Genomic DNA, 11,338 nt, shown 5'->3' on the forward strand with positions numbered 1-11,338 from the left:
CCCTGCCCTCCGCGCGCCGCGCTCACACTTGCCTTCTCTTCCTCTAGAGTCGCGCCTGGGACCCGGTTCCTCCGTCCAGCCTGATCCCTCCGGGCGGCATGAGCGTGAGTGAATTGCCCGGGGCTCGCCTGGCTGCGTGGCTCTGGGGACGTCTGGCTCGTCTTTCACAGCGCGGTTCAGGGCATGCGTTCTCCAACTTTCTCTCGGTCGTCCTTGCGACCCCGGGCAAGGTGCCTCCGCAGGCGCCCGCTCTCCAGCACTCGGGCTCGGGCTCTATCTTCAGAATCCTGCCCAGAGAGCCGACGTACGGAGAGAAAGCCGGGTGCCCAGGTTGGGGACGACCTCGCCAACCGGGTAGACAAGAGCCGAGCCATGAAGGGTGTGGGCTAGGCGGGCGGGGACCCAAGGACGAGCGTCCCTTCGGGCATCTACTCCAATGGCGCACGAGCTGGTGCTGTCGCGGCGAGGGTCCCTCGGAGGGACCTGTTCTGCGCCAGGGCAGGCTCGGAGCGCGCGTCCTTCTAGTCCAGGGCGCGGCTCCTGCGACTTTGCACTTGGCTACTGGCGCTTGGCCCCGGGCTCCTGGCGACCGTGCGGGCAGAATGCAGCCAGGACTGCGCGACGTGCAGCTACCGCCTGGTGCGCCCAGCGGACATCAACTTCCTGGTGAGTGCGAGCGCGGGGAGCCGGAGTCGCCACAGTTCGCGGACACACCTGTCCGAGCTGTGGTCGGCGAACTCTCGGTGACGGGGTCCCCTGCTCTTCCCGGGAGACTAACCGAGGTCCCGCCGTGGCTCTCAGCTCCAGGGACCCTCGACTGTCTCGGGCGGTAAGGGCAGTGGTGGCCGGACACAAACTCGCGTCTGTGGTAACCCTGGGTATCCGGGAGCCCCAGAAGTGTGCTCTCTTCAGCACCTGGGATAGCGCTGGGTTTCTCCTCGGCTATCCCCTGGGAGTTGCTCAGTCGCCCAGCTCTTAACACACCCCCACCGCGTCCCTCCAAAGCTACCGTCCTCCCATCTTTCCTGCAAATAATGTGATTTTTGGTTAGCCCCGTTTTGTCATCTTTCTTCACGTTTTTGTTTTCCCAAACTCTTCCCTTTGCCCTCCCTTGTGGAAAGGAGAAAGCAAGGGAAAGGGAAAGACGGGGAGCGAAAGGGGAAGTCTGTAGGTTAGGGAGGAAGAGCTTAGTACTTGCCTTCCGACCAAGAGCCCCGGAATTCAGCTTCTGTCTTGTCTTGAGTGCACTCTCAGGATAGGCTAAAACAACAGGTGAATCTGGCTGTGAGAAGGGCATGAGCCAGCCAGTGTCCAAAGAGGTAAGGAGGGCCCAAAGATAAACTACGAGCAAGGGCTCCGTGGGGAGTAAAGGCTGAAGACACAAGACCGTCATTTTAACCCCAGCCACCGGCCCTTGGATCTCCTCTGGTGACCGAGAGTCAGAATCTCTGCATGTGACACTGGGGGATTCACTTCAGCCAGCACCCCTACTGAAACCTTTGCCGTGCCTTTGAAATGTGTTGAAATTCTGTGACTTCAAAAGGTCAGGAGAGAGTAACATAGAAATCCAAGCTGATTCACTCTCCACTGGGCCCTCAGAAGAAATGTGATGCTACCTAGATACTCGAAATGGAGTAGACTAAGAAAAGACTCCCAAACTCCGAGCTGTATATTTCAGGTTCAATATTTGTAAGTTTAATTTATAATTGAATTACCTAACACACTTTATTTGATACGGGCTAACTTGGCCTTAGAGAAAAGACCCATAGTCGGGTTGTATATTTAAACTGTGAGGAAAGCATTTCTTCTTAAATAGGGGAAGGAGCTCCTTTGTCCATCTTTCATCTTTTTAAAACTCATGAGCTTTTAAGCCATCCCTAAAAACCGAGCAAGTGCTACAAACATAACGATAGACCTGGTGAGTGAAGAATTTTATACATGAAAGAGAGCGATAAGCCTAAAACATAACTCGTTGAAGGCCCTACTTCCTGCCCTCATAATTCTTCCTGCCCTGATAACTCTTCCTGCTCACTCCTATGTATTCTGAGTGCAGGGTTCAGGCCTCTAGCCCGGCTTTCTCTGCCATCCACATCAGTTATGTGGATTCTAGTCAAATGTCTAACTGCCTTTACCTCAAAGTATAATCGTATCAGATTTACTTAAATTACATGATTCAGTGAATCAATCTAACATTTAACAATAACTGCTCAAATGTTTCGGATTTTTTTTTTTAATGTTTAATTAGCTCACTTCCCCAAGTTTCTAATGGTATCAATTTTTCCTCTTTCATTATTGAGGAACTTGACAAGAATTAAATGTCTAACTGCCTTTACCTCAAAGTATAATCGTATCAGATTTACTTAAATTACATGATTCAGTGAATCAATCTAACATTTAACAATAACTGCTCAAATGTTTCGGGTTTTTTTTTTTTAATGTTTAATTAGCTCACTTCCCCAAGTTTCTAATGGTATCAATTTTTCCTCTTTCATTATTGAGGAACTTGACAAGAATTCACTATGCTAACCCTTCTCTGGGTCTCTCCAAGAATTCTGATTTCTTTTTCTTCTCATTCCCTCATCATTTAGCAGAATTTGGGGGGAATCAGTGGGAGGAAGAGGAAAAACAACAGCTCTTTTTCTGAAATTTTCCTCACTCTTTATATTCTCACTATTGTTTTTATTTATTTAATATTTTTAATCCAGATAGCGCTATAGTATGTATAATAGAAGCAACTTGAAAAAAAGGTAATAAACCATCCATCAAAAAAAGTCTCTTGAAACAGTATTTTAAATAATAACTAGCTTATTTATTTTGTGCTGGGGCTTACATTGAAAGTTATGTTCTCAGTGACACAAGGTTTAGTTAATGACTATGTTGCTAGAATTACAGCAGTTCTGGAATTTGAGCTCAAATGCAACAGACAAATAAGAAATGAAATTGCCCAGCCAAGAATCAATGTAGCTAATATTTATCGAGCTTCTGCCATCTGAAAGATACTTCTGCTTGGTGCTGCAATGGATGCAAATATAAACAGGTGTGTCCAAATAGAATTTACCATCTAATAATGATCTTGACTATAGAACACAGAGTGTGATAAGTACATAAAACATGCACGCAGAGATGGCTGTAAGCGCTATAAATTAACATCATGGTTTTAGTGTTATTCTAATTATTTGTCACTGCAGCTTTCTGAAAGAATTCCAAATCCTATGCATTTAAAAGATTATAGGTATTCATATGCAAAATACTCAACATCAAATTTTGGCAACAAGATTATTCAAATATTATTTTAGAATAGAAATATTATTGCCCCCTGAACGTCTTCAGCTTTTAATGATGTTTTGATTCCTTAACTGGGTATCAGAAATAAAACAGGACCATTTTAATCACATCATCTCCAGTTTTTAAAAAGTAATATATTTAATTTTCTTAGACACACAGCTTACATAACCATTAAGAGCTAGTTACGTATGTACCCGAAAGTTTTTGTCACACTAATGAAATACTTTCTTCTAGTGTGAAAATAATCTGTGTGTATTTAGTATCAATCAATATACCAGTATTATTTTAAATATCAAGAAAAGGCCTGTTTTTTTCTGTCTAAATCAATGGTCTCTGACCTAGGTTCTAGCCATTTTCAAGGACTCTAAAAACCCCTGAATTTCTAAAAAATATTATATGGACTTTATAAACGTTCATGTAATATTAGTACTCCTTTATTATACCCAAGTATTTTGTTAAATAGAAAAAAATCTTAATGAAATCATTAGGCTATTTGATCAAAATCTTACAATCTTTTAATTTAATTATTCTTAAATTAAAAAGGAAAGAATTGTATTATTATTATTATTACTTTTATTTTATCAAATAACATGATTTCCACAGGACAAGACTTTCTCTATATACCAATGACTGAATGTTAAGAAAACAAAGATGACTAATTAGTGTATTTGCATATGTATGACTTCGTATCTGATCTTGTTATTATAGGCATTTGGTTAAAGATGAGAAAATCTGTTTTGATGAATAAAAAAAAATAGGAAAAAAGAAAATGTCTCTACTTTCAGCAAATCAATATATCAAAAGCCAAAACCTTCGTAAGATTTGAGTTTTAGAATTTTTTTCTTTTTAAATTTATTTTGAAAGTGTGAAAGTGTTCTTTTGCCACTTAAAAATATTTACAAAAATATTGTATATTATTCTAGGTAAAATATTAATATAGAAAGAAAACTAATGTTATGTCATTAATATTGACTTTTGCCTGTAAGACAAAGATATAAACAAATTTTTGAGGAAATCTCCCTAATTAGAGAAACTGAAATGTCTCCTTTTTGGTTAGAAAAATCTCAGACAAAATGATATCAACCATGGAAAACTATCCAGTAAAATTAGATTGTAAAAACAGGCAATCTAATTTAAATATTGAAATGGCACAGATTTTATGGCAGGTTTAATATCCCAACACAATTGCCTCTCAGCCTTTTAGCTAAGTTCAGTGTAAAATCCAGGATAAATTTCTAATGTGATTTAGTTCATTTCCCCTCCCACTTTTCCCTTCCCATTTTTTGTTTCATTTGCCTGTTCTGTGTGATAAAAAGTTGTGACAAGAAAGTAAAGATGACCTTATTCTACGGGAGTTGCGTTACCAAAGCAAGCCTACTGTGGTCCCGTGACTTTGTGTACTTCGTGAAAGCAGAGAGGCTGACTTTATCATGCCGTGAATTGTATTCCCAGGCTTGCACACTGGAATGTGAAGGAAAACTGCCTTCTCTCAAAATCTGGGAAACCTGCAAGGAGCTCCTGCAGCTGTCCAAACCCGAGCTTCCTCAAGATGGCCTGAACACCCTCAGGGAAAGCGGCAAACAGGAGGAGGGCCACTTACTAGCCAAAAAGTATGGGGGCTTCATGAAAAGGTATGGAGGCTTCATGAAGAAAATGGATGAGCTTTATCCTGGCGAGCCAGAAGAAGAGGCCAATGGAGGTGAAATCCTTGCCAAGCGATACGGGGGCTTCATGAAGAAGGATGCAGGGCAAGACGACTCCCTGGCCAACTCCTCCGACCTGCTGAAAGAGCTGCTGGGAACAGGCGATAACCAGGAGAGCAGCCACCACCAGGAGGGCAGTGACAACGACGAAGAAATGAGCAAGAGATACGGGGGCTTCATGAGAGGCTTAAAGAGAAGTCCCCAGCTGGACGACGAAGCCAAAGAGTTGCAGAAGCGATATGGTGGCTTCATGAGAAGAGTGGGTCGCCCAGAGTGGTGGATGGACTACCAGAAGAGGTACGGGGGCTTCCTGAAGCGCTTTGCCGAGGCCCTGCCCTCTGATGAAGAAGGTGAAAGTTACTCCAAAGAAGTCCCCGAAATGGAGAAAAGATATGGAGGATTTATGAGATTTTGATGCCCTTCCCCGTCGATGACCCCAGGCCCCAACAAGCCTCCCTCTGGCCTGCTCAGTGGGAAACTGCCCCGTTGGTGGTGGTGTCCTGTCCTGTGTTGCCTGCACTGTGTAGCTTCTTCGCGGTCTGCGTAGCTGTCCAACTTGAAAGCCATTGTTTCAGGGTCTCCGTTCTTTTTAGTTCTTATTAAGCTCAGAGGTCTATTGCAGCCATCTCATTATTATGCTAAAATTGTTGTTACCTTGTCCTTTATTTTTGACGAAACCTAAGTAGTAACTGCTTACGTGTATATAAATATAATAAACCCATTATCCCCAGTGCATTATATTCTCGTGAGTCTCTTCTTCTCCAAAACTCCTTTGAGTCTTCACAGTAAATCCTGGTCTCGGAGTCAGTGACACTGTCTGCTTTTGACAGACTCGTCAGTGGGCTCCTTCTCTTCCAGCTAAGCCCGCAGGAACATTTTTTAATTTGATTCCTTCTCTATGAAATCAAAGGTGAATAAGCACATTGGAACAAAATAAAATGTATCTTCACTCTCTGTTTTGGAAATCAGATACACAAAGAAAAACTAAAGACTAATAAACTATGACCTTGTATGTTAGGAAACTGGCATTTAACTCAGGGGTATATGTCTCTTTAACAAAGAATTTCAAAGTTAATAAGTTAAAGATAATTTAGCCTCATGTTACAAATGAAAAAAGTGAAGCCCAGGAAGATTAAGTAGTTGGCCCAAGGTTGCCCAGTAGTTGTAGGATAGAAGTCGGATTAAAATCCCAGCCTTCTTATCTCTGGGCAATCCTTATCCTTTCCACTGGATGGCAGTTCCTTATCTACCATCCAGATCACTAGCAAGAACAGGAAGACCTTGGGACTGCATTGTTTACTATCAGACACCTGGAACACAAGGCTACAGGAAATTCTTCAAGTGATGGCTAGATGAATGGCTGAATGAATGAATTTGATGACCAGATCATCAGAAAAGATAGTGTGAGTGTTTTGTAAAGCACATTCGCAAAACACAGGACACTTATGAGTACTCGTATTAATGAAATCATTTGGGGCAACATTCAGATATAAGAAATGCAATATTTCTTCATTTTTTCTCATTGAAATTACAGGCAGTTCGACTCCACTAAGTCATTTCTTTCAGGATTCCCACTAACTCTTTCTTTTGTGTTCTTCAAAAAATAAAAGTCCAATGATTTAGAAAAGAGGATGAGGACCAGCAGATGACGTAGTGGTTACTTCACTGGACTCCCCCATGGCCAACTGTAGTTTGAGTCTTTGACCCAGTGACTTGAAACTCACATGGGGCACATGTGCATGTGCACCCAAGATCCCAAGATGAGAATAAAAAAGAAGGAATTGTGGCATGACCATATCCCCTGGGGGGGTGATTTCTCACTTTCTCTCTCACTGTCTCTGTCTCTTTCTAGTGAGTGCACATGCCTTAAGACAAAAACTTCTAAAAAAAAAAAAAAAAGAAAGAAAGAAAGGAGGATGAATCTCTGGTCTGCAGTCCATCAGCGTTTCCGACAACATACTAATGGACGGACCAAGGCTGTGAGCTCCATTCTAATGTGACTGTCCCACTATCCTCAGCAGTCCAGCCCCTTCAGGCTAACCTGCCAGGGCTCCTAGGGTATCCACATGGCCGTACTCTATAAGGAAACCTATGAGTGTAGTAGGTTAAGATCCTCCCAGGTCCTCACAGGTCAGTGCAGAGGGTCCCTATCTTCACAGAGACCCAGCATTACACCTCTCTTATTTTGTTTGTTTGTGTGCTTACTTACTTGCTATAGCGTGCATGTCCTTGCCAGACAGAAAGAGAGAGAGATAGGGAAAGTGAGAAATCACCCTCCGGGGAGATGGCCATGCTGTAATCCCTTCTTCACTTTTTCTCTCCTGGGATTTTGGGCCCATATGTACCTGCATCTGGACTGCCATGCACTCCAACAGCGCAGCCAGCCCCATGGGATCCAGCTGCCTGCCACCTCTCCACCAACCGGCCCATCACTATTTGCACCTTGACTTGTTGGTAAGTCAACTTTGTCTTCTAGACAGAGCCCTGAGAGTCCTTTTCTTTCTGATTAGCAACATAAGTAATGGAAGCAAATCAGATCAGGGAAAAGATGACCAACCTGCTGCCCTTGGAAATCCGCATCAGGATGAAGACGCGATGGGACATGACAAAGTGGTGGTAGGAGTCCTCTAGAAGCCTGAACCAATTGTTGCCCTTGGAAATGCCAACCCATACTGTCGGGCTTTTCAAAACACAAACAAAAATAAAAACCTGAAACCTAGATTTTTTTAAGATAATATCCCAAGTTTTTTAATGCCTCTTCTCTTCAAGCCTAGGTGATTATAAGGTTGTTTGCTGAAAGGCCTTGCAGCGATGCCCAGTTCTGGGACCAAGGTCCTCAGGTAAATAAGTATGACGGTTGTCCATGAAAGGTGAGTGAATGGTACTGCATAAGACTCCATCTCCAAGGGGCTCCAGGCTGTCAACCCTCAATCTGAAATTTCATCATCAGAGTTCTGCTTCTTTAACTCTTGAACTCTTTAATGTTTCCCTGTTGAAATTCTGAGAAGCAATTGCCCAAGATCATGTCGAGTGCTTTTTTAAAAGATGTATATATATACACACATGCACATGCCATATGGGCATGTGCACTCATCAGAAAGGCAAAAAGAGACAGAAAGTGAGAAATCACCCCCTGGGGTGATTTCCCTTCTCCTCCTTTTTGGATCTTGGGCACGCATGCACATGCACCTGGTGTGAATTTAAGCCACCAGGTCCAGGACTCAAACTGCAGTGGACTACATGGGAGTCCAGTGATTTAGCCATTACGCCAGCTGCTGGTCCCATAGTTTTTAGTATAGAGTATGTGCACTTTTGGGGAAGAGAGGGAGAGGGAAAAGTGAGTAATCACTGCCCAGGGGGATGACCACACCACAGTTCCTTCTCCTCCATTCCCCTTTGAGGACTTTGGTCACGTGAGTACACGTCTAGAGGGTTTTCCAAGCCCCTGGGTCTGGGAATCGAACACAAAGCATGAAGTCAGTCATGTGGGATCCAGCACCACACCACCTGGCTTGCCCTAGAGTGCTATTTCAAACGCAGATAACTGGGCTCAGCTCAGCACAAATGTGGAGATCCAGAAACATGAGAAGGGCTGGGCTGAGGATGAGCCTAGGACGTGGAGTGAGATGAACCCCAAGCTGCTACTGACTTGAGAACACACTGTGGGCAGAGAAGGCTGAAAAGCCACAGGCCTGCAGAGGGTGCCACTGCTCCATGCTGTACCTTTCCTAGAGCTGGAGCTTCCTCATGCTCCTTTGTACTGTCCCAGTAAAGCCGCCTTGCTGCAAAGCCTGAGGACTGGGCTGAGTTCCTTCCAGAGTCAGCTGGTGAGCTCTGGACCAGGCTTCCTGGATGGAAATTTCAGCTAGCTGTGAACCGAAGCTCTTCCTGTCTCCCCTTCCTCCTCTCTGCCTCCTCAGGGTGTGGTAAGAAGCACGCTTGTTACGGTGCAGAGTCCTTAAGGGTGGCATACAGTCAGCACTGCAGGGCCAGCTGCTGCCACTCAGCCCTCCAGTCTGTCCAGTGGATCTCGGGCACCCCCATCTGTCCCCCCTTCACCCCGGGTCTTTCAGGGATGAGATGCTGTGAGCCTCAGCCCTAGACATCAGGTAGGGGACCTCCTGTCCTAATGATAGTGTCCCACAATGCAGAAACTACTTGTGGAGTCCCTCAGTACTCTTCTTCACTTTCTCTCTTTTCTCTACAAACTTATAAAACCTGCATAATCAAAGATTCGTACACATCATTATACAGTTGTTTGAACCCATAGAAAGTATGCCACCAGGCCAGCTGGTGGCATGGAGGTTAAGGTGGCTGGATCGCACACTGCTGACTGTATGCTTTGAGTCCTGGACCCAGTGACTTGAGAGACAGGCCAGTCACACGTGTGCCCAAAAACCCACAAGGAGAAATGGAGAAAGGCTTGCTGTGTGACTATTCCCCATGGGGGTGGTGGGGGTAGTGAGGGGGTGTTTCACTTTCCTCATCCCTATTTCCCTCGCTCTCCAACAAGAGCAGGTATCCTTTGGCACAATTTTAAAATATAAATAAAGTGCAATGCCAAGAATGAACCCCAACATCAATACGGACTCTGGGCAGTAAGGGCTGTCAGTACATGCTTATTGGTTGTAGCAAAGGGACCGTCCCAGTAGGAAATGTTGATAATGAGGAGGCAGTGCAATGTGTAAAGGAGGGGATATCTGGGAAACCTCTGTACTTCCCACTCAGTTTCTCTGTGAACCTAAAACTGCTCTCCAAAAATAAATAAAGTTTTTAAAAGAACAAGTAATCTCAAACCAAAAATAATAATAATAAAAATAATAAAGAATCTGAGGCTTGAGCTACAGATGTTTCTTCTAGGAGGAGATAAGGAAGAAGTATAAAGCTTTTATTTTTAATTCGCTAGAGGGTATGTGTGCTTGCCAGAGAGAGAGAGAGACAGAGAGGGGGAATGAGGGAGAAAGTACTCTCTTACAGGGCCTGGTAGTACCGCAATCCCTTCTCATCCTTTCCTCCGTCCTTTCGGGCTTTGGGCACACACGCACATGTGCTACTCACGTTTCTCAAGCTGAGTCTGGAACTCGAACCATGTGCAGTTGGTCATGCGAGACCCAGCGCTCTTACCCGGCAGACCATGGGTTGGCCCAAGCTTTTTTTAATACTTTTATTTGTGGGTTTTTTCCCTTCTTTTTTTTCTTTTTCCCTGAAATCAGAAGCACCCCTACCTAAATCAGTTCATATATTTGACAGACAAATGACCCCAGTGTGTAACTATCTGATGAGAGAGCAGTCTAGACTGAGAGGGGAGTAACATGTCCCAAAATGGGATCATCGGGAACTACTGGAGGAGCAGCAAGACTTGTGAGGCCACGTAGAGACTCTGGCTAGCGCACTGGGTTTTGTTCCCAATGCAATAGGCAACAATGCAGGGTTGAAAGCAGGTGCGCTACCCAGTATGCTGGTGTGTTTACACCTCAGTGTCTGCCACGTGGAGCACGTTTTCTCTCTCACCCTCGCGACCTAAGGGGAAAGTGTATTCCACATCTGTCGTCATTTCACATACGTCAAAACTTCTGTTTACCTGGAGGAGAAAGATTTTTTTTTGGTTTGGTTTTTTGTTTGTTTGTTTGTTTGTTTGTTTTGGTTCACTATAAGGCACATGCACATGCCAGAGAGAGACAGAGAGTAAGAGAGAGGGGGAAATTAAGAAATCCCCCTCCCCTCCCCCTGCCGTGGGGCACACACACGCACGCAGGTGCTTTTCAAGCCTCCTGGTCCAGGACTAGAACTGCACAGTCTGCTGTTTGGGATTGAGCCACTTTAACCACCATGCCCCTGACTGGCCCACTTTGGGGTGAAAGTTGTATTGGCTTTAATTATTTTATAATAAAAATACGATGACAAAATTTTCTTTATCAATTTCTGTATCCAAACTCAGCATTTACAATGCTCACCTTAAGAATGAAACAAACAGGGACCAGCAGATGGCATAATAGTTACTTCACTGGGCTACCACACAGTTGACCGCAGTTCAAGCCTTGGGCCCAGTGGCTTGAAACTCACTCTGGGCATGTGTGTGTACATTCCCAAAATCCCAAGAGGAGAAGGGAGGAGAAGGGATTGTGGTGTGGCCATCCCCCCTGTGGAGTGATTTCTCACTTTCTGTCACTGTCTCTCTGGCCAGCACACATGCCCTACTGCAAAAATCTCTCTTAAAAAAAAAAAAAAAGAAAAAAAAGAATTAAACAAACAAAAGAAAATGCGCAATTATACTATTGGCCAAGAAAGTGTCTCCCCAAGAAGAGAGCGCACAAATCACACCTACGTAGGGAAACTAACGACAGCTTAGA

At 44.3% G+C, this 11,338-nt stretch overlaps 1 protein-coding gene across 1 annotated transcript in view; it reads left to right on the plus strand.

Annotated features, from left to right (window-relative positions):
* PENK (proenkephalin) overlaps positions 1–5,728 on the plus strand; it is a 6,166-nt gene extending 438 nt beyond the window's left edge. The window contains exons 2-4 of the mRNA XM_006140866.1: positions 48–104; positions 526–666; positions 4,738–5,728. Of these exons, the coding sequence (XP_006140928.1) occupies positions 99–104; positions 526–666; positions 4,738–5,403 (813 nt within the window). The 5' untranslated portion in view covers positions 48–98 and the 3' untranslated portion in view covers positions 5,404–5,728. The remainder of the gene's footprint in view (positions 1–47; positions 105–525; positions 667–4,737) is intronic.
* The last annotated feature ends 5,610 nt before the right edge of the window (positions 5,729–11,338 follow it).

The sequence above is a fragment of the Tupaia chinensis genome, unplaced genomic scaffold (assembly GCF_000334495.1).
Source record: "Tupaia chinensis unplaced genomic scaffold, TupChi_1.0 Scaffold000046_3, whole genome shotgun sequence".
NCBI classification, from domain to species: Eukaryota; Metazoa; Chordata; class Mammalia; order Scandentia; family Tupaiidae; genus Tupaia; species Tupaia belangeri.